Below are 24604 nucleotides of genomic sequence, written 5' to 3' on the forward strand. Positions count from 1 at the left end.
ATCCCATGCTACCAATGGGACAATGTAGCGGATTTCCTCTCTATGACCATGTGTCAAAATTACCAAATGTTCGACATGCAATCGCCGATGATTAATAAATCAATGTCGTTAAACAAAACTAATTATCTTTGTTTATTTTGTTTTGTTTATCCTTTTTTATGTATTAATTAGTTAATGCATTCATTCATGTGGGGTTTTTTCATAATTGTAACACATTTTCTTTCTTATATTTATTCTATGAGTGTCCGAGTCTGATTGCAGGGCTTGAAACAGCCTGTCGCCAGGTCACCAAATGCGACCAATGTCTTGTTTGGGCGACTTAAAAGGACATTCCTGAGTTTGCTGCACTTTTTTAAGATGATATCAACTAACATAGACTTTTTAACGATTGTAATTACATATCAAATATATTGTTGTGCATAAAATATTAGTGGCTGTATATTAAACGTGTTTCTGATCGTTATAATATTTGTACTAGGTTAAATTTCATTTTATTTCCAAAAATATAATTTTTTCGCACGTACGAAATTATTTGAAGACAAAATCCAGTTTGGGCTTCTTACAAATATGAAGACGACCAGAAACACATTGAAGACACTGATATTCTAAAAAGAAAATATATTTAATATGTAAGTTTAATCGTAGACATATTTTATTAGTCGGAAACATCTTACAATGCAGCAACTCAGGAATGTCTCTTTAAATATTAAAAAAAAATAATGACCCAAATAATATTATCTTCTTTAGAGCTATAACATATGAGCCACTATTAATACTTGTATCCCATATTAAAATCTTGCTCGTGGTTCGCTTACCATAATTTGCCAACATGCATTATTATTTTTTGGGTCACCATATTTTTTTTGGCGAGTTTCGAACTTAGTGATTGGATTTCTTCTGGTTCCAACCAGTGGCCTCTAGTATATCACAGGTCGTGGTATGTGTTGTCCTGTCTGTGAGAAACTACATATAAAAGACCCATTGCTACTAACGAAAACAAAATACAGCGAGTTTTCTGTAAGACTATATGCCAAATTTAAATGTTTTCCATCCAATGTTAGTCTAGAGCCGATGTTAAACCAAACAAACTTTAAAAAAATATATATATCTTTCCTTTCTTCATGCGTTTCTTTTGTTGTTCATTATAACATTTTTAGTATATCTAGTTAAAGTTTAAACACGTTATCATGAACCAGGCGCCAGAGATGGGAGGGGGAGGGGGGGGGGGTTCGACCCCGAACCCCACGACCCATCCCCAGCTCAAGCAAATGTGTTTTTCTTAACATATTTTCAGGGAGAGCATGACTCCACCCCCTATAAACTTCCGTCGACAGTCTAGATCCCCCCCCCCCCCGCCCTTTGCATAAATTACTGTACACGCACATGTGATTAGATTGGTCAGCTACTTGAATTGTTACCGTTTGTTTTGTTTAACAACACCACTAGAGCATGAGACCGGTACCGGAATGCGAACCCACGATCTATCAACCTTAACTCCAATGGCTTAACCACTATCAACAGACTGAACGGCACATATCATGACATTTGATATATGCCAGTTGTGGTGCACTGGCCGGAACGAGAAATAACCGAACGGGCCCACCGACGGGGATCGATCCTAGACCGACCGCGTACCAGGCGAGCGCTCTATCACTGGACTACGTCCCGCCCCATCTACTTATTACGTATTTGTGGTTTTCGAGGTTTATTGCGTCCCACGTATGAGGTTTCATGTTGACTGGGAACAGGTCACGCCCAGAATACATACTCTGCGTTTAGCGAAAACAATCACCGCACAACGTTACCGAATAATATTTCATAGGGTCCCAGTGTGGCCATTCCTTTGAATATGAGGCGAAAAAGAAAAAACACAGAGTAGCGAGTGTTTTTTCTTTCTTTCTTTCTTTATTTCTTTCTTTTCTCACCTGCCCGCTTTGGCTGAACTCAGCCTTGTCACAACCTGTTGCACTCAGCGCTGATGAAAGACTGGCATTTTCTTTCAGGTACGACGATTCTGATTGGCTGTAAAGTCACGTGTCGTGAATAAGGGGATAGCGTAGTCTGTAACTTTGCAAAGTTGACAAGACTTTTCATCAGCGTGGTCACCGGATATTTCGAGTGCAGAAAGTTTTTCGGAGGAAAACTAATTTCGATAATATTTTGGGGAAAAGAAGAAAATTCCTCAAAAGGCGATTCTTGATGTTGACTTCCTGATGTGGATTTGTGATTTTCGTTTACAGAGAGAATAATTTCACACGATGTCGTAAGTAGATTTTTGTTTTTGTTTACTTATTAGTATTACTATATTATTATGATCGTTAGTGGTTTACTTGTTAGCATCATTCAAACATTCACAATGCACTTAAATTAATTTACGATACTCCCTCATCCGCCCATAATAGATAAATAAATAAATAAAGGCAATCGTACATGTGCACATAAATACATGTTTACACACAAAACACACACATATACACCCCCTCCCCCCTCGCGCGCTCTCTCTCTCTCTCTCTCTCTCTCTCTCTCTCTCTCTCTCTCTCTCTCTCTCTCTCTCTCTCTCTCACACACACACACACACACACAGACACGCACACACACATACACAAACATATACACAATACATACACACACACTACATACATACATACATACATACATACACACACATACCTCATACATAAATAAATACAATTATATATTCATTCATTTATTCATTCATTCAAACAATCATGAATAGTTTTTAGCTTTTATTTTATTTATTTTCTTTGTCTTTATTATTACTTGTTTTGTTTTTTTCATTTTATTAATTTTTCTTCATTAAAGTTATAAAATCATTGCTGAGTGTCTCTAAGCAAAGGGCATTTGGGGAGTGGTTACTTGGATGAGTGTTCAGGCTCAAATATCGGGTGTAGGGGTAGGGTGTGATGGGGGGGGGGGTGCTTACGTCAACCTGTTTTGCTTGGAAACTTTCAATAATGTGTATAATGCTCCATGTCAAGCTTATTAAAAGCCCAGGGTAAATATTCGCCTGTCCCCGCCTCCCGCCCCCTTTGAGCAAATCTACCCTAGATCCACCCCTGGCGTTTGAATTACCGCAGCTTCCATAAGTGTCGTAATATACTAGCACATGGGAGTGGGGTAATTATATATCAATTAACCTATCGACCTGGGATGGGGTGTAAGTTAAGGTATAATTTTCAGCGATGGGGTGGGGCATTACGTCACTGACGTCTCCACTTTCCGACGACAGTGTCGTCACAGCGCGTGGCGTGGCTATTTGACAGATTTATCAGCTGTTCTGAATGTCACCTATACTTACCTGTTCCCCCGCAACAAATAGCACAACTGACTGACACGCTGGACAACATCTGTGTTATCTTTACTTATCGTCATCGTTACACCACGCGTACAGCCTATATTTCCTAGTCACAGTGACGTAGCCATATCAGTTTGAATGTACACTCTGGTACCCCATTCCCAACGGGGCGGGATCTAGCTTGGTCGGTAGAGTCTCAGGTGCTTGTGTCGTGGGTTCGAACGACCACGGTGGACCCATTCTCTGATTAGGTTATCCCTCCGATTTAATTAGTGCCCATGGCTGGTATATTAAAATCCGTGGTATGTGCTGTTCTGTTTGTGGGGAAGTGCATAATATAAAACCTTTGCAGCTTATGTAGCGTGTTTTCGCTGAATACTGACAGAATTATTATGCTAGGTTTAGTCCTAGAAATAGCTATCCTTGGAGTTTTTGCGGATGCCTCGACTTTTTTTTGTTGGTATAAGCATGTTATGCTGCATGTAATATTAATATTAAAGATAGTGAATCTAGCCGACACCTGTTGTCCTATACCACACTCCGGTTCCCTCGTCAGTCTGTTAGCTACAGCATGTAACAAATACATGTAGCTCTCAGAAATCACTCGGGAAACAACAGCTAACAAATGCGTGAAGAAATGATAAACGCTATAACAAAACGAAATCGAAACACACACACACACAAAAGAAAAAGAAAAGAAAAAAAAGAAAAGAAAAATATTATTAAAAAAAACAAGGACAAAATCCACCCCCAGCAACATTTCACACACACACACACACACACACACACACACACACACACATATGTGTATATATATATATATATACGTAAGTACGTTCGTTCGTTCGTACGTACGTATGTATGTGTGTATGTATATAAAACGAAATTATATATCTTTAATTAAGGTAACAATTTTTCGTAACTTATACATATCATAGCATATATATATATGTTTGTTTGTTTGTTTGTTTGTTTATTTATATATACTAACACCTATACTGTATACATTGATACTTATATGTTCACCACCTAGACTAACATCTACATAGTTCCGTCTGCTAATGTCAACTCCATTGTTCCAGGCTTTAGTTTAGATATTCATGCTGCATGGCTATGTGTGGCAGCTATTGATCAGCATGACAGCAAATGGTTTACATATTTACAGTGAAATTCCCTCACCCTACATCGATTTCTCATTTCGACAAACACGACTGGTACTCCGTGCGACAGCTGGCCGTAAAATCGGGTCACAGACTCACGTTCCGTTACACACGCCGAGTTTAATATAGACGTAAAGACCGCAATTATTTACTATACAGAATCATCACTTTCATTAATATTAGTGCAGGAGAAATAGTCCAGTGGGTCCGCCGACAGGGATCGATCCTAGACCGACCGCGCAGCAGCCGAGCGCTTTGTCAGTAGCCTACGTCCCGCCCCTTTATATGGCGTAATGTGTTTGATTAAAATCAGTGGATGAGGAAAGATATGCTCTTGATGAGAGAAATGTGATATGGTGTCATAAGTATATTCCTCCACGCGCGCGCGCGCACACACACACATACACATGTACACATACACACACAACTTTATTTGAATATAGTAATATATTCATGGGATAATCGTCGAAATATCTTGTCGTCAGACATTCGTTTAGGTTCACCAGAAGTAAATTAATTCATTTATGTATACTTATTATTATAGTAAGAAATAAGAGGGTGTAGTGGTCTTACACCTAGTCGTTAAAATTTGCTCTGGGTGGGAGCCGGTACCGGGCTGCGAACCCAGTAGATACTAGCCTTATGCCCGATGGCTTAACCACGACATCACTCACACCACCGAGGCCGTTAATTGAAAAAAAAAAAGGGGGGGGGGGGGGGGGCGGGGGGGGGGAGGTATATACATGTATATGTAAATTATAAGCGTGAGGTTTCCTACATTTCTTTGGCCACCTACCGAGTCTCATTACATGATTAGCGAAAAGTTTGTTTGTTTGTTTTGGGGTAGTTTTTTTCTTGTTTTTTTTTTTAAATCAATGCGTCTACTCAGCTATAACATTTTCCATTAATTTATCGTATACATTTTTTATTATTATTGTTTTTGTATCTTTCACGTGTGTTTTCTTCAAAATATATAAATATGGTTGCCTGGATAATCTGGCTTGCTGCAAAAAGTAGTGCGAGTCGGGGGGTCCGATTCATCAAGGGGGGGGGGGGGTGGGGGGTGACCACACCCTGCATGCGCATGCCAATCACGTAATTAACGGTCTGCTCGCGCATGTGGTTAATGATTACACAAAAACTATCGGCGTTTTCCCAGCTGTATTTGTCCCGATTGATTTAATACTGGAATGCTGCCCACCTCAAACATTCCGGAGATTAGGTTCTCTCCAACACTCATTGTTTAGTGGCAGCAGTAAGTGATGACGTCATAATCTCGATACACGCATAACGAGTTAATCTACGGTTGGGCTAAACTGCACGTAGGTTATTGGTAAAGCTGTGACTATGTTTCCCATCGCAAGGGAAACCACTCATGCATATGTAACATTCATTTTATTGGCGTATATAGGGGAAGGGTGCAGTCGGTGTGTGTGTGTGTGTGTGTGTGTGTGTGTGTGTGTGTGTGTGTGTGTTTAGGCAAAAATAAACCCGCTAATGAATTTAGACTATAATAACAGGGGTGCAGAAATGGAAAATATTTCACTAGCCCGCCGGACAAGAGCCAACTAAAATTTATTAGCCCACCAGAATTTCTACCAGTCCGCCAGCCTATACAACAGTATATTATTGTTTAACACACACACACACACACACACACACACACACACACACACACACACACACACACACACACACACACACACACATATATATATATATATATATATATATATATATATATACATATATACATATATAAAATCCTGATCAACTTGATGAGAGTCTTATATCCAGTACTAAGATCATAATACAATGATCATATTCACCATTAAGCCCACTTTCCACTTGAAACAAGCCACATTGTACCTTTACTGTTGAGGTGCACATTGCACCTTTACTGTTGAGGTGCGCATTGCACCTTTACTGTTGAGGTGCGCATTGTACCTTTACTGTTGCGGTGATATCAGTTTTGATGGAATTGGTGTCAACAGTAAAATGTTACGGCAACGCGATTATTTGTATACATTTCTGTCTGTGTGAAAGTACATAAAAACACTCTGGTTACTATATTATTTATAATAATAATAATAATAATAATAATAATATTTATAATAATAATAATAAAAATAATAATAATAGTATTTATAATAATAATAATAATAATAATAATAGTATTATAGTATTATAATAATAATTATTATTATTATTATTATTATTATTATTATTATTATTATTATTATTATTTATTTATTTTATTTTTTAAATTAATATTATCACACGAATAGCCCTGAATGGACCTATTGGGGTTTTATCCCACTACAATCAATACACCACGATTAGTGCACCAACAATCGTGGTGTGTGCTGTCCTGTCTATGAAAAAAATACACTATTTTTTATATATTCTCAATGGCCGTATTTATAATATATATATATTTTTTCTTTACGTTATTTTTGTATACGATCATGAAAGTGATATTCGTGCTTTAGGCGACAACATGTCAAAACTGTTTCCTTTACATTCACACGCTGACAGGTAACACAGTCCCTTCGTAGACAGCGAATCGGAGTAGAAACCTGCCTGAGGGATGGTTAACACACTATCAGTTCCACGCGTGATTTGCCAGCCCGAGGCTGAAAGGATTTCTTGTCCTGCACCTTACCTCTTTAACATATTTAGCCAGCTCCCGAGTTCAGCAATAACCAGCGACGCTAACGTTCGCCAACCATTTGACGTGTTGCTGACGTGGTCATTTAGTTTAACGTGACGCGCATAAACATTCGAGCGAACGTTTTTCTGACTCGGTTGGCTAAACTCGGGCCACGCAATTTTGACATTTCAGATGAAAGTTAAAATGTGTATTGTTTAACGATACCACTAGAGCACATTTATTTATTAATCAACGGTTATTGGATGTCAAACAATTAGCAATTTTGACATATAGTCTTAGAGATAGAAAACCCGCTAAATATTTCGATTAGCAACAAGGAATCGTTTATATGCACAATCCCATAGACAGGATAGCACATATCACGGCCTTTGGTGTACTAGTCGTGGTGCACTGGCTGGAATGGGGAAAAAAGAAGAAAAAAAGAAGAAAAAACCAAAAACTCAATGGGCCCACCGACGGAGATCGATCCCAGACCGACCACGCATCAGGCGAGCGCTTTACCACACTTGTAACTATTCAATTTTGTCTGATCCTCGATGTGGTTATTTGATTTAACATGAAGCGCATTTGTAAACCAGTTTACGAACGTTTTTCTGCTCGGCTTGGCTGAACGGAACACGGATAATTCTGACGACACTTCATACGAAGGCACTGTGTAAATTAATCATCGTTAAATAAACGAGCTAGGTGTCAGAATTATAACAAAAAAATAGTGAGTGACGATTTGTCATTTAAGAAAAAGGAACAAAGCTTAAATAGAGATTCTAAACTGTAAGTCAAAAAATGTGACGCCAGACAGGAGGGCAGTAAATGAGCGTCGCATTACTTTTAATTACAATTCTGAATGTATTGTTATTTTAACAATATTTTACCTATGCCATGTATGGGCCTAAACGTTTCGCAGCAGGTGGAAAATATTCGTATAGTAATGGTTGTGGATTAAAGGGACATACCCTAGTTTTTAAACACTAAGGCATATTTTTTTACTATTATAGCCGTTTTTGATAACTGAAATCATACTTTACTTAGATTTTATTGTTTACATTATCAATTTCCGTACATTCGAAGTGTTTTTGGTCATCCTGGTGTTTTTAATATCACAAAATGCATTTATCATATTTTTAAAAACGCACATGCGTCTGAGAAATAACAGTTATTGAGTCGAGTTTTAGTCACTTTTTAGATGGTATTTCACCATTTCAAAGTCACAGACTTATGTTTCACTCTATTCTAACTGTATCCAAATGTGTTACAGGTTTGTAGATTAATTAAAATTAATGTTTAATTTTAGCGAGTTGAAACAAGGGTCTGTCCCTTTAAAAGAATCCTTCATATGTGTCCATGTGGGACAGGGCTATTCCGCCCGAGGGTAGGCCTACATAATGTGTTGTCAGGGACGAGGCTTTCCGAGTCTCTGACATCATATTATGTACCCGAGGGTGGAATAGCCCTGTCCCACATGGATACATAATGGAGGATTACTTTTCTCCCATCCGGTAGATGAAAAACAAGCATTTTGGAAAAACGTGAAAAACATACATTTTTTACTTTTTATCTTACAATAAAATAATCATAACCACTGAAAAGACCATACCCAAAAATGGTTTATACTAACAGCCAAACTCCCTCAGAAGATATATTGAAAAAAAAAATACTTGAGCGGGGGTAGGGGGAGGTCGACCCCCTTCACACCCCTTCACACGCGCCTATATGCACCGAGCACGCAAGCACGTGCGTACGGACACACACATATACATTTCTTTCTTTTGCGTGCTTGATTTGTTTTGTTTTTTTGTTTTTTTAAATCCATGGTTTCATCCAATTTAATAAGAATAAAATCACAGGTCCCTCTTCCGGTCAAATCCTTGAGACAGTTTCCTCAGCCATTCACTACCCCCCCCCCCCCCCCCCCCCACACACACACACTGCTGTAACCAAGTGACTATGTATCGTTCTGTATTGCGACAGGGGTCGAAATTGGCTGACAAACCTGCCGAATATTCGGTCCGGCAATCTAAAACTTCTGCCAGGCCGAATCAAAACTTTCCGGACCAAACATGGTTGACTCAATGTATGAATATAAACGAAGAATAATGTGCCGATACGACGAGACGACAGGTAAATACAAAATTAAAAAAATTGCCCGGTGCATAGTGATGTTGACCGGTAAACAAAACCGCTCGGCACGGCAATATTTCGATCCCTGGACGGTCTCGATATCTAGATTCTGTCTAGGTTGGACGTACCTGTTTCAATATTGTTCCAGTTCAGCCTGGATAAATTTAACCCTCGCTGGTCCCTACTGTTTTATGTACTTTTAATCAACGTTTCCCGACACTTTGTTTGTACTCCGGCTTAAACGCACCTGGTTACATCAGACCCAAGCGCCAGAGACCGTCACTCTGTCAGAGTTTCAAGGACAGGTACTAATTGCCAATACGGTAAACCGGGCCTCGGTGATGTAAACTTAAAGTTTGCTTTGTTTAACGACATAGGTGTGCGGCTTTCCATTCTTGTAGGGGGGGGGGGGGGGGGGGGGGGGGGGGGGGGGGGGGGGCTTTTTTTGCACGAATTAAACGAAAATGCCCGAATCTGGATAATAACATGTATTCATATGATCTGAGTGAAAGCCGGTACCGACATTCGAACCCAGTATCTACCAGCCTTAAGTCGATGGCTCCACAACACCGTCCATGCTGTATACGCCCCCCCCCCCCACTTACCCCCCAAACCCGACCCACCACGCCGTTTATCGGATTTCAATTCCAAGCGTCAACAAAACACTTCGAGATCACTCGGCCTGTTTTGAAGCTGTTACGTAACCTATGTTTCACGTTGCTCAGTATGACGTAATATACTGCCGTCCACTTTGACACGCATACGCTCTATTGCGGCAACACGGTGCCCTCCTCTGTCTCTTGTTTACACGGTTCTCGTTCGCTGTTTGCTTGCTACAGCGGTGCTCCAAATCTCAAGGATAAACACACAACGTGAAGCAGTATCGAGGCTTTGTCTCAATATATGACCACTTTATTATCAGACATTCTAATCCAGGTTTATGGACATCTAAAGAGCCGCCCAACGTGTAAATTCTACGTATGGCGCGTCTAAATTGGTCCTTTATTTACGACTGGTGTTTAAATTTGGAAGAATTGGTAATATATTACAAGTATATTATCCTCTATTATCTTATTATCTCCTGTAAAGCCCATGGTGAAGTCTTTACATCAGGGGTTGAAATACTCCCGTCCCGATCGGTTTATATTGGTCAAAATAACCTCGGGCCGGTAGATTTTGATTCAGGCAGGTATAATTTGTATGTTTGCGGAGACAGACAGACAGACAGACTGTCTCATATTTTTCTCTATCGCTCGATTGTTATGTAGGTCACGAACAAATTCCGTTTTCGTCATCCCTATTTAGTATTAAATATCGACCATGTCGGTGTTATAGCGAAAACACCAGTTTATTAAAGCTAAACTCGTTTCAAACGACAAATCGGCCTCGGTGGCGCAGTGGTTACGCCATCGGACTACATGCTGGTAGGTACAGAGTTCGTAGCCCGGTACCGGCTCCAACCCAGAACGAGTTCTTAAGGGTTCCATGGGTAGATGTAAGGCCACTACACCATCTTCTCTCTCACTAACAACTAACCCACTGTCCTGGACAGATAGCTGGGGTGTGTGACCATGACAGCGTGCTTGAACCGTAATTGGATATAAGCAAGAAAATAAGTTGAAATCAAATCAAACGACAGAAGTTCTGTTGTCTTTTTAAAATAAACAACGAAACCAAATTAATCATATTTGTAACAAGCTGACGAAATGTAACGAAAAACGATTAGGTGTTATTTTATTTCCATCCGGTGTGAACTGTCATGTTTTGTCATCTCAAATGCAGACCGTTTTAAAACTGGACGTGGTTTGTTTTTTCGTCTCCGTCAACAACATGTCGAGAGAGTTGAGATTAAAGTTCTATATTGTCTGTCTGACAGACATGTTGTCACCCCCAGGTCTGAAACAATAGGTGTCCCCCGGCCTCTATGCACGGTAGGATAGTCATTTCCGCTGGTAACTGATGACGTCATTACGCACGTGAGTGCCATGTGCTGTGCATTTAAAGGGACATTCCTGAGTTTGCTACCCCCCCCCCCCCCCCCCCCCAACTTTCTTTCTTGGACGAAAGAGCTTGCTCCGCAAGCACTTGCGCCCACGACAGGCGTGCGCTACAACAGCTTGCTCTGAATGTACACGTTAAACCCTATGACATGACATGACAAGTTTGCTACAATTTTAAAGATATTATCGACTAACAGCGACATTTTAACGATTGTAATTACTATATATATATTTGTGCATAAAATATTAGTGGCTGTATAAAACGTGTTTCTGATCGTTCTAATATTTGTACTAGGTTAAATTTCATTTTATTTTCTAAAAAATCAAAAACATTTCGTACGTACGAAATTATTTGAAGACACAATCCAGTTTGGGCTTCTTAGAAATATTAAGACGACCAGAAACACATTGAATATACAGACACTGATATTCTAAACAGGAAAATATATTTAATATGTAAGTTTAATCGTAGAAATATTTTATTAGTCGGAAACATCTTTCAATGCAGCAAACTCAGGAATGCCCCTTTAAAGGTGCATATTATATCACTTGCTTCCCTGACCTGGACGGAGCAGCCGGCCGAGGCTGGCACCTGTGCCCAGGACAGGCGAGCGCAACAACAGCTTGTTCTGAATGTGCATGTTAAACACTCTGACCTGACCTGACCTGACTATTTAGCCCCTGTCATGGACAGAACTCTCTGGCGAAGTCTAATGTTGTGCCCACGACAGGCCTGCTTGAACTGTTCTCTGATGGAAGCATGTCAAAAATTACCGACACCAACACCAATTATTCAGCTTCGAGATTTAGCAGAGCGATCGACATGATTCGCTTGGACCGGCCTCGGTGATGTAAGACTGGTAGGTACTGGGTTCGCATCCCGATATCGGCTCCAAGCCAGAGCGGCGAGTTTTAACGACTCATTGGGTAGGTGTAAGACCACTACACCCTCTTTTCTCTCACCCTTCCATTCCAATATTTATTTACATGCTTATATACCACTAGGGTTTCAAGCATGTCCATCCCGGGCCCGTCCTCTGGATAACCAGACAACTGGTCCGGTAATAGGTTCAAATTACCCCCCGGTTCAGGTTACCCCACGGGTAATTTGAACCTAGGTTCAAAGTACCCCCGTAGTTTCAAATTACCCCCACCCAACAACCAGTAAATTTTCACAAATAGGGTATATTTTTTATATCGAAACGTTGATATATATATATATATATATATATATATATATATATATATATATATATATATATATATATATATATATATATTAAGTTATTCCTATAAAATATGAAAATCTGTCACTCGTTTCGTAAAATCAGTATGACACACCCGCTCGTGTAATAATCTCTATTTCTTGTATACTACTACCTAAGTTCAGATAGTTAATAGTCAATACGTAAATAATAGAACACATAATATGTCTGTCCTATTATATTTTACGTATAGCCCCTTCCTGCGTCGACATCACGTCGTCTGTGTATATACAGCGTGCTTGACGTAATTGGATACAATGATTCAGAAATCATTCAAACAATTTTTGTCTTTTAAAAATAAACAACGAAACCAAATTAATCATATTTGTCACAATGCTACGAAATTAACGAAAAACTATTAGGTGTTATTTTATTTCCACCGGTCATGAACTGTCCGTTTAGTCATCTCAAATGCAGACCGTTTTAAAAACTGGTGGTTTGTTTTTTCGTCTCCGTCAAAACATGTCGAGAGAGTTGAGATTAAAGTTCCATATTGTCTGTCTGACAGAGTTCACCCCCAGGTCTGAAACAATAGGTGTCCCCCGGCCTCTATGGGTAGGATAGTCATTTCCGCTGGTAACTGATGACGTCATTACGGTGAGGGTATGTGCTGTGCATTTAAAGGGACTTCCTGAGTTCTAACCCCCCCCCCCCCCAACTTTCCCTTGGACGAAAGGGCTTGCTCCGCAAGCACTTGCGCCCAACAGGCGTGCGCTACAACAGCTTGCTCTGAATGTGCACGTTAAACCCTATGACATGACATGACAAGTTTGCTACAATTTTAAAGATATTATCGACTAACAGAGACTTTTTAACGATTGTAATTACTATATATATTTTTCTGCATAAAATATTAGTGGCTGTATAAAACGTGTTTCTGATCGATCTAATATTTGTACTAGGTTAAATTTCATTTTATTTTCTAAAAAAATTACCGGGGAGTAACTTGAATACGGGAGGAATTTGAAGCTGGGAACCTGGACATTTCTCTCACCAATCACTAATACGTAACCCTCTGTCCTGGTCAGACAGCCCAGATAACTGAGGTGTGTGTGCCTAGGACAGCGTGCTTGAACCTTAATTCAACATAAATTTAAGTGAATTAATTGATTTGGATAGTAGCCCCATCGATGGACTCATTGAAGATTTTGTTTTGTTGTTGTTTTGGAGTTTCTTTTATTTGGTTGGTTATTCTTTTGTTTGGTTTGTCGTTTTTTTTGTTTGTCGTTTTTTTTTTTCGCGCATTCCACCCAGTGTCTCGCGACTTCTATATCAAAGGCCATGGTATGTGTTGTCCTGTCTGTAGGGAAACAGCATGTAAAATATCCCCATGCTGTTAATAGTAAAACAAGCAGCGGGTTTCCTCAGCAGACTGCATATCAGTATTAGCAAATGTTTGACATCCAATAGCCGATGATTAATTAATTAATTTGCTGCAGTAGTATCGTTAAAGCAAACTTTACTTTGATTAAATATTACAAACGTTTTGTTTTCAAATCAGCATATTCTACTGGCCTCGATATGGTATACTAACTTGTAGTTGTTAACCATCGATCTTAAGGTACCTGATGGGCACTGAGTTCTTGTCCCGGTTCCGGCCACCCATGGGCGAGTTTCAGAGGCTAAAAAAACCCCCGAAAAACCCCAAGCACCCCCCAACAGTATTAACAAAATACAACAAATCAAGCAAAAAACCGTACCCCAAACAAACTAAAAAAAACTAAAATAAAATTTAAAAAACCCTCACAATCTCAAACCCACCAACAAACCCACTAAAGACAAAAATGGCAACAAAAAAAACGACCCCATCCCCAGCCACATATAAGGGAACGTCGATTACTATACATGTTTGTTAAAGGGACATTCCTGAGTTTGCTGCATTATGAGATGTTTCCGACTAATAAAATATTTCTACAATTAAACTTACATATTAAATATATTTTCTGGTTTAGAATATCAGTGTCTGTATATTCAATGTGTTTCTGGTCGTTTTAATATTTGTAAGAAGCCCAAACTGGATTTGTCTTCAAATAATTTCGTACGTACGAAAAAATTAAATTTTTGGAAATAAAGTGAAATTTAACCTGTTACAAATATTAGAACGACCAGAAACACGTTTAATATTCAGCCACTAATATGTTATGCAGGAAAATATACTTGATATGTAATTACAATTGTTAAAACGTCTCTGTTAGACGATAACATCTTAACAAGTGCAGCAAACTCAGGAATGTCCCTTTAAAGTTTCGTCATCTTGTCTGTGAAACGTGCACACATAAGTGCATATCTATACCTGTATATACAAAGTACATTATACGGCTGCGAGTTTCTGTCTTGGCACTCTGACCCCGGCAACCGTCGCGTCTGTTACGTGACGAGAAAACATGAGATACCAACCGGTTGCATAATGCCGTTACATACATACAACACGTGATCTGACGTGTGTGTAAGCATATAAACTGTGCTCGTATCCACTGGTATGCACTGTATTATTCAATATAAGTCACGCATAAAAAACAAAAAAACAGGTTTATATGTGAGCAGGCATAGCATAAAGTTATATACATGTTTGTTACTTGTGTACCAGATACGGCTGGTCAACACTATACATGTAGTTTGTATATAACATGTGCATACGTATCTTATGCCTGTGAAGTGTGTGTTTAAAATAATTAATAGTTTAATAATTAATATATACGACTTTTAAAGTACAGACTTAGAAACTTCAGGAAAAAAAACCACACACTTTATTCTCTCTACGACTCTGTCTCCTTTTTTGTCTCTCTCTATCTCTGACCGGCCTCGGTGGCGTCGTGGCAGACCATCGGTCTACAGGCTGGTAGGTATTGGGTTCGGATCCCAGTCGAGGCATGGAATTTTTAATCCAGATACCGACTCCAAACCCTAAGTGAGTTCCCCGCAAGGCTCAATGGGTAGGTGTAAACCACTTGCACCGACCAGTGATCCATAACTGGTTCAACAGAGGCCATGGTTTGTGCTATCCTGCCTGTGGGAAGCGCAAATAAAAGATCCCTTGCTGCTAATCGGAAGAGTAGCCCATATAGTGGCGACAGCGGGTTTCCTCTCAAAATCTGTGTGGTCCTTAACCATATGTCTGACGCCTTATAACCGTAAATAAAATGTGTTGAGTGCGTCGTTAAATAAAACACTTCTTTCTTTCTTTCTCTATCTCTGTCTCTCTCTATATATCTGTTTCTATATCTGTCTCTGTCTCTCTCTCTCTCTCTCTCTCTCTCTCTCTCTCTCTCTCTCTCTCTCTCTCTCTCTCTCTCTCTCTCTCTCTCTCTCTCTCTCTCTCTCTCTCTCTCTCTCTCTCCTGATTGCTTTTCTTTTCTCGTGACAACCAGTGGGACACGACTGATATTTCAGAGGCCGTGGTATGTGATGTCCTGTTTGTGGAAAAAGGAAGCCGTTTTCCTTTGAACACTTTAAGTCTCGACGAAATTTCGAAATAACATGTTATTCTGGTTGTCGCAGCATAAAATGCTGAAATGTTAAACGAGCATTCCATTTTAAAATAATTCTGTCATGTGTTAAAACCTGCTCGTTCTTTACACACTAATGTCAATAAAGAACTTAAAATGAAATAAGCATGGCGGTCACATCACTACTGGCCAGTTATTGTGATTGCAGGAGGCACTATTAATACACAGTCGCAATGGAAGGCGGCATTGTTACCTACACTCAATATGGGTCACTTTCACAAACTGATTTCTGTGTCAGCGGAAATGCTAACCCACCTTTGTTAAGCGTAACAAAAAAGTCCCTCGCAGAATACCGATGTCCTTAGAAAGGGTGTTTCGAGTGGGGCCGGGTGTTCCGTTTTAGGTACATAATGGTAGGAAAGCATGTGGACAATATAACTTGGTCTAAGGTTAAGCAGTAAACTTTAGATGGCGGAAGTAACAAATTCCTGACCTGTGAAAGCACACAATCGATCGATCAATCAATCAATCAACCAATCAACCAACCAATCAATCAATCAATCAATTAATTTATTCTGCCGAAGCTGAAACACACAAAATACATTGCGTGGATATTGATACAATAGTGTTACAAATATACATCTAAATAAAATATGGCACCAAACTATATTTAAAAAATGAGAAAATACAAAGAAACAAAAAATATATATACACATTAATGATTGATTAATAATAATGTTAGAGGTAGTAATGTTGATAATATAGTAGTAGTAGAGGAGGAAACACGAACTATGACAGTGACGTTTTACGTAATTGCATTGCAAAATAAATAAGTGTTGCTAAATCGAATGCTATGTTCTTTAATTTTAATGTTAATAAATTTACAAACTTGTTGAAGGAAGGCCAAGAACTATAATATTTCTTCCCCCCCCCTCCGAGAATCTCACTTTTTTTCTCCAGTAAATAGCGTTCACATCTCAGGGTTTAATTTGTATAGTGTTTCATTTGTTTATAAAAAAGTAGTACTCCAACCCTAGGAATTTGATCAGGGTACGGTCCTGCATTTTCCTTGAAAGAGACATCTTATTTCCTTTTAAATATGGCTTCATCATTTTTCAACCATCAGTTTGGCCGTTCATCCCAAAGAACGTCATTGTGCTTGATTGCATGCGGTCTGTTAATTTTTCTTGTGAATTGGAATTATCGTATTTTGAAAATGGGCCCAATAGACTATTTGTCGTTCCAGTCCGTGCACCACGACTGGTATATCAAAGGCTGTGGTATGTGCTATCTTGTCTATGGGATGGTGCACATAAACGATCCCTCGCTACTAATGGAAACTTGTAGATGATTTTCTCTATATATTTAAAATTACCAGATGTTTGACACCCAATAGCCTACGATTAATAAATCAGTGTGCTCTAGTGGTGTCGATAAACACATTTAACGTTGTATATCCATATTGACAACGTACTGTCTGTTATTTGAATGAATACGCGATGCATATGCTCTTACTTGTATGTACAATGTACTTCATATCTTTTTCTTTTCTACATGTCTAGGAAACCATTGTTTACGCCGAGTAGCACCGCATTACAATGTTGATATTCTTGAGTTATAATTACGCAAACAGTAGACTATATTTGCGATCAATTTATTTGTACAGATAGCGAAAAAGGGTACTTTGAACATTTTAAGAGTTCACCTTTAAACTAGGTGGCTTAACTATCGAAATACCGAGACCACAATAATAAACACCTTACGGTGTTACGTAATCCTCGATGACCGGTCAGTGTCAAAAGGAGAAATGTGGATGTGGTTCTCGAAATATAATGGAGGAAAGAAAATCACAAACAGATGTGAGGAATGTTTCCATTAAAGGGACAATACCACTGTTTGAATTGGCTCTTTCAATACCGAATTCTCACCTTTTGCCGCAATCAATATGCGCAAACACCATGCTGGAAGATTATCAAAAGACGATTTCTCTTTAGGAAATAAGAGTTTAGCCCACAGGTAATCGAAAATCCTGTATGGCAAAGAAAAACGCCCGATCCTGGTATTTTCAGGTGCAAACTGTGGCAGAGGAATGTTTGTTTTAAAGCAGTACCCTTACGCTTCTAACAACGACTGTTTACCGTCTATAGCAATTTAGGTCACCGTGACACTTTGGTTAGTGTTAAATAGGAAATTAAATGTAGCGACAATAGAGTTTACACTAGTAACGTTTGAAAGCAGACTGTCGTAGGTTTAAGGGCTGTGGTGTCTATAATCGGTCACCTTTTTCTCTTATTTTAAAGTTAAAGCTTGATTTGTTTAACAACACCACTAGAACACGTGGATTTATTAATAATCGGCTATTGGATGTTTCATTCGTGTGCAAACCCATACTAGGATGGGAACCCACGATCTACGAGCTTTAAAGAAGATGGGTTATTCACTATAGTACCAAAGAGGCGAACCAAAGAATTGGGGAGGGGGTGGGGCGCCCTTCTCCCACTTCTAAATATATTGAATTGCCTCTTTTTTTCTTCTTTTTTAAATATTCGATTGCTCTTTTTGTATATGGTCCATGTACCCGTTTTCCGTAGTTACTCTCACCCCCCCCCCCCCCCCCCCCCCTAGTTTTCCAATTGCTTCTCTTTCTTCTTAAATCTTTCAAAATTGAAACAAAATAACACCCGCAATGTTACAATTTACTGGTGCGGTACACTCAACACCTACCACCTGACATTTATTTTTATTTTTATTGCCCACGTATAAACTGTGAATTAATGTAATTCAGTTTCCGTAAATGTATTTTAATGGTTTCTGTATGCATAATATAGAGCGATTTGAAACACACGTCATGCTTGTAGGCCTACTGTGTCAATACTGTTTATGGATACGAATTAAGCAATTCAGATTCAAGTATTGAAATGTGTTTTAAGACACCCCACCCAGGTGCGTCAATAGCCAAGTCAGTTACAAATAAGATTAAAAAAAAAATGTTTTTGTTTTTTATTTATTATTTCTTAAAGGAGCATGAGATCCATTGTTTTCAGAACGTTACAGCGTGATGGTATTTCATAAAATATTTAACAAAAAATCGGAAAAGCACAGGGAGAGAGAGAGAGAGAGAGAGAGAGAGAGAGAGAGAGAGAGAGAGAGAGAGAGAGAGAGAGAGAGAGAGAGAGAGGCTGATTTGGGATGCATAAAACCACTACATTGTATCTATCCTACAAACTTATAAGACCTAAGCACTATCCCCCATCCTAGCCAGACAGCCCAGTGTTCCCAGGACAATATACGTAAACCGTAATAAGACAAATCACTTACATTATACAAGGGTGACCGTTATAAACAGGTTCAACTCTATTAGCAAACCTTGACAACATCTACCCAGTCCGTGTATTTTCTTTTTCACAAACCTTCCCAAACCCGCCAGCCAGTACAAAAAGGTCACAGCACAATAATTGTATTTTTATTTATCCATTTGAATACCAGAATGCGGGTAGTTACTTGTTACCCTTCACCATGGGAAAAAAACCTTCAAATAAACGCGGAAAGCAAACAGTATAATTATTTATATGTTTACTATGTATTTACATCGTTTGCTAGTGCAGGTTGACCATTATAAAATACGCCAGGTAAAAATGGCGACAGAGAAAGTCACCTTGAGATTCTTCACATATTTCTACCGATGTTTGACGTCCTGGTGAATACGCGATTATCTATCGTGATGGATGGAACTACCAATCACACGACATTTCACAATCACAAGACTAGAGTAACGACGTCCTGATCTGAATACATGAAAACTAGTTCTGCAGCTTAAAACTGCAATTTCAAGAGTTTTAATATAATATATGTGTATGTATATATAACAGAGAGAGAAAGAGAGAGGGTGTTTTTCGGTATCGTCAATATCATATATTAGGAATAAAAATTGTATTACAACCACACACACACACACACACACACACACACACACACACACACACACACACATTTATTAATGCTAGGATTCGACTACTAAATGCCAGCACACAGTTGTCCAACTTTCTGCTGTCACGACTTCTACGACTGTCCAGTTACTAATCTGAGAAATTGAGAAAACTACAACGCAACTGTCCAGGGCCGTACCCTGATCAAAATCCTAGGGGGGGGGGGGGGGGGAATACTTTTTTTTATAAACAAATGAAACACTATACAAATTAAACCCTGAGATGTGTATGCTATTTTCTAGAGTAAAAAAAGTTGAAATTCTCGGGGGGGGGGGGGGCAACTGCCCTCGGAGGGTACGGCCCTGCTGTCGAGTTGGCGAACACCGTCGTGCCAGTTGACAGTCTGGCACTAGCATTGGAAGAGATCATGCGATCATGAATACTAATGTTCTTACTGTTCTTACCATTGTGCACCATTCTCCGATATCCTGTAGCTATAATCTCTAATCTGTACGACGGGGCGAGACGTAGCTCAGTGGTACAGCGCTCGCCTGATGCGCGATTGATCTAGGATCGATTTCCATCGGTGGGCCCATTGGGCTATTTCTCGTTTTAGTCAATGCTCCACAACTGGTGTAACAAAGGCTGTGGTATGTACTATCCTGTCTGTGGGATGGTGCATATAAATATCCCTTGCTGCTAATCGAAAAGAGTAGCCCATGACGTGGCGACAACGGGTTTCCTCTCTTAATATATATGTTGTCCTCAACCATATGTCAGACGCCATATATCCGTAAATACAATGTGTTGAGTGCGTCGTTAAATAAATCATTTCCTTCCTAACCTAGGCCGCATAAAATGTATTATTCTCAATTTTAACGCATTTTAACAGATTAAAACTGCATTTATTTATTTATTTTGTAGCTTTAATTTTAATTAAATGTCGTGCCTCAACATGATTCACTATATTCTATGTTCAAATTTCGACATTAATTATGCCACGCAGTATGACACAATTGCAGTAATTTCTGTCCTGGTGGATACATATGACGTAATAACCGAAATGACCTATCAGAAGAAAGTTGTATAACTGACCTATGATGATTGACAGGTAAAGTTGGAGTCATCTGTTACCTGTCCGTGTAACTGTTTGATCCATCTGCCGATCGAGGGCAAAATAAAGGTCAAATATTTAGAGATCATGTGAGAAAATGAGAATTGCCGTTAGACTCCATTTGTTTTACGAGATGCTTCAAAGCGTACAGTATTTATCCAAGCGAAATGCGAGTGGGATAGATTTCTTTTTAAACAGACAGACAGACGGACACACACAGAGAGATAGAGAGAGAGAGAGAGAGAGAGAGAGAGAGAGAGAGAGAGAGAGAGAGAGAGAGAGAGAGAGAGAGAGAGAGAGGGGTGGAGAGAGACAGAGAGAGAGAAGGGGGGGGGGGAGGGATAGAGAGATGTCTCTCTCTCGACTGTTATGTAGGTCACGAACTTATTCTGTTTTCGTCATACCTATTTAGTATTAAATATCGACCATGTCGGTTTTATAGCGAAAACACCAGTTTATTAAAGCTGTAGTTGTGTTGGGAAAACATCTAACTAAACTCGTTACAGACGACAAGACTGGCTGACTGCCTGAGACTCACCTAGTTGTTAGATAAATGGTATTTAACGGACACGAGTGTAGTATTCTATTCGTTACACATTCTGAAGAAACTCCCCAAAAACAACATATTTAAAAGGAAATAAGATGTCTCTTTCAAGGAAAACTTACTTGTTTTGGCTGTAGTTTCAGTTTATTATTATTTTGTTTTGTTTTTTGTTTTTATTATGTCTGTGCGACATTGAGTTTTCCTATATTTATTTATTTATTATTATGTTTTGTATATATATATATACAATGGCTCAAGATATTGAGTTGGAATTTTGTATATAGCTTTATTATGTAGTGTAAAATCGTGTTTGACTTTCATGGCGATTTACCTACTTGTACCCGCTTTGGACAGAGTTATAGCCCGAAGATATGCAAATTAGTTTTCGGACTTTGTTTTCGCAATGCTTCAAAATATTGAGCTGAAATTGTGTGTGTAGGCTGTAGCTTTATCATGTTCTGTTCGTGCTTATATCCAATTAAGGTTCAAGCACGCTATCCTGGGCACACACCTCAGCTATCTGGGCTGTATGTCTAGGACAGTGGGTTAGTTGTTAGTTGGTTAGTGGTTAGTGAGAGAGAAGAGGGTGTAGTGGTCTTACACCTACCCGTTGAGCCCTTAAGAACTCGCTCTAGCTTGGAGCCGATACTGAGCTGCGAACCATGTACCTACCAGCCTGCAGACCGATGGCTTAACCACCGAGCCTGAGTTCGTACCCATATCCTTAAATTAGTTCTAATGGATTTAATCACTTATGACCTTAGGCAACATAATACGTTAACATCGTTTCACGCCATTTCATTGGTCGAAAAGTACAATGAAAACGCATTAACTGAGACATGCACCCTTGTGTCAAGATCTGACGCTAATTTGATATGACAAGTTGTCTGAACGAAAGCTTACTGTGGGGTACAATTTCTGACTTCACAATCCTGAAAGTGGCATATACGTGGTATATACGTGGTATTTTACAAGGCTTAATGACAAAATATCGGCTACATTTATGTCAAGCACTCTACTACAGTTTCTACTAGCCTACTGCTATTGCTACTGATACCTATCTACCTACCTATCTACCTACCTACCTACCTACCTACCTACCACCACGACCACCACGACGACGACCACCACCACCAATACTACTACTACTACTACTACTACTACTACTACGACTAATACCACCACTACTACTACTACTAGTACTACCACAACAACAAGTTACTGTTGCTGCGGTTACTATTACTACTACAACTACGACTAATACCACCACTACCACAACAACAACAGTTACTGTTGCTGCTGTTACTACTACTACTATTACTACTACTACTACTAGTACTACGACTAATACCACCACTACCACAACAACAACAGTTGCTGTTACTGCTGTTACTACTACTACTACTACTACGACTAATACCACCACTACCACAACAACAACAGTTACTGTTGTTGCTGCTGCTGTTACTGTAGTAGTAACTACAACTGCTGCTGCTACTACTACTACTTAAATTTTATTTTTAAAGTTTGTTTTATTTAACGACACAAGTAGAGCACATTGACTTATTAATCATCGGCTATTGGATGTCAAACATTTGGTATTTTTTGACATAATTATAGTCTTAGAGGGGAAATCCGCTACATGTTTCCATTAGTAGCAAGGGCTATTTTATATGCACCATCCCACAGGCAGGATATCACATACCACGGCCTATGATATACCAGTCGTGGTGCACTGGCTGGAACGAGAAATAGCCCAATGGGCCCACGGACGGGGGTCGATCCCAAACCGACCGTACATCAAGCGAGCGCTCTACCACTGGGCTACGTCCTGCACACCGGTGTTCGAAATAAGCACTTATTTGTTTGTCCTGAGAAGTGATAATTTGCTGGGACAAGAAAAATGTACCTTAGTGGTTGTCCAGTGGAGAAGTAAAATGTACCTTAGTGGTTGTCCAGTGGAGAAGCAAAATGTACCTTAGTGGTTGTCCAGTGGAGAAGCAAAATGTACCTTAGTGGTTGTCCAGTGGACAAGCAAAAATGTACCTTGGTGGTTGTCCAGTGGACAAGCAAAAATGTATAATGCAGTTTCATTGTGAGTAATCAAAAACATTGTCCTTGCTCTTGAATAAAATGAACAACTTATCTAGAAAAGTAAACATATTGATGGACAAGTTGATGTGTATATGTATTTGTCACGAGGACTAGTGAAAAATTCTTCTTATTTCTATCACTGCCCACTACTACCTCTTCTACGTCTTCTGTAACTACCAGTACTAATATTGAAGCTACTACCTCAACTGTTACTACTTCTGTAACTACCAGTACTACTATTAAAGCTACTACCTCAACTGTTACTACTTCTGTAACTACCAGTACTACTATTAAAACTACTACCTCAACTGTTACTACTTCTGTAACTACCAGTACTACTGTTAAAGCTACTACCTCAACTGTTACTACTTCTGTAACTACCAGTACTACTGTTAAAGCTACTACATCGACTGTTACTACTTCTGTAACTACCAGTACTACTATTAAAACCACTACATCAACTGTTACTACTTCTGTAACTACCAGTACTACTATTAAAACCACTACATCAACTGTTACTACTTCTGTAACTACCAGTACTACTATTAAAGCTACTACATCAACTGTTACTACTTCTGTAACTACCAGTACTACTATTAAAGCTACTACATCAACTGTTACTACTTCTGTAACTACCAGTACTACTATTAAAACCACTACATCAACTGTTACTACTTCTGTAACTACCAGTACTACTATTAAAGCTACTACATCAACTGTTACTACTTCTGTAACTACCAGTACTACTATTAAAGCTACTACATCAACTGTTACTACTTCTGTAACTACCAGTACTACTATTAAAACCACTACATCAACTGTTACTACTTCTGTAACTACCAGTACTACTATTAAAACCACTACATCAACTGTTACTACTTCTGTAACTACCAGTACTACTATTAAAGCTACTACATCAACTGTTACTACTACATCAACTGTTACTA

General features: G+C 39.1%; 1 protein-coding gene across 1 annotated transcript in view; it reads left to right on the forward strand.

Annotated features, from left to right (window-relative positions):
- The first annotated feature begins 2066 nt into the window (after window positions 1-2066).
- Window positions 2067-24604, forward strand: part of LOC121387393 (innexin unc-9-like) — a 38508-nt gene continuing 15970 nt past the window's right edge. The window contains exon 1 of the mRNA XM_041518496.1: window positions 2067-2263. Coding sequence (XP_041374430.1) covers window positions 2259-2263 — 5 coding nt within the window. The 5' untranslated portion in view covers window positions 2067-2258. The remainder of the gene's footprint in view (window positions 2264-24604) is intronic.

Source organism: Gigantopelta aegis, chromosome 13, assembly GCF_016097555.1.
Source record: "Gigantopelta aegis isolate Gae_Host chromosome 13, Gae_host_genome, whole genome shotgun sequence".
NCBI classification, from domain to species: domain Eukaryota; kingdom Metazoa; phylum Mollusca; class Gastropoda; order Neomphalida; family Peltospiridae; genus Gigantopelta; species Gigantopelta aegis.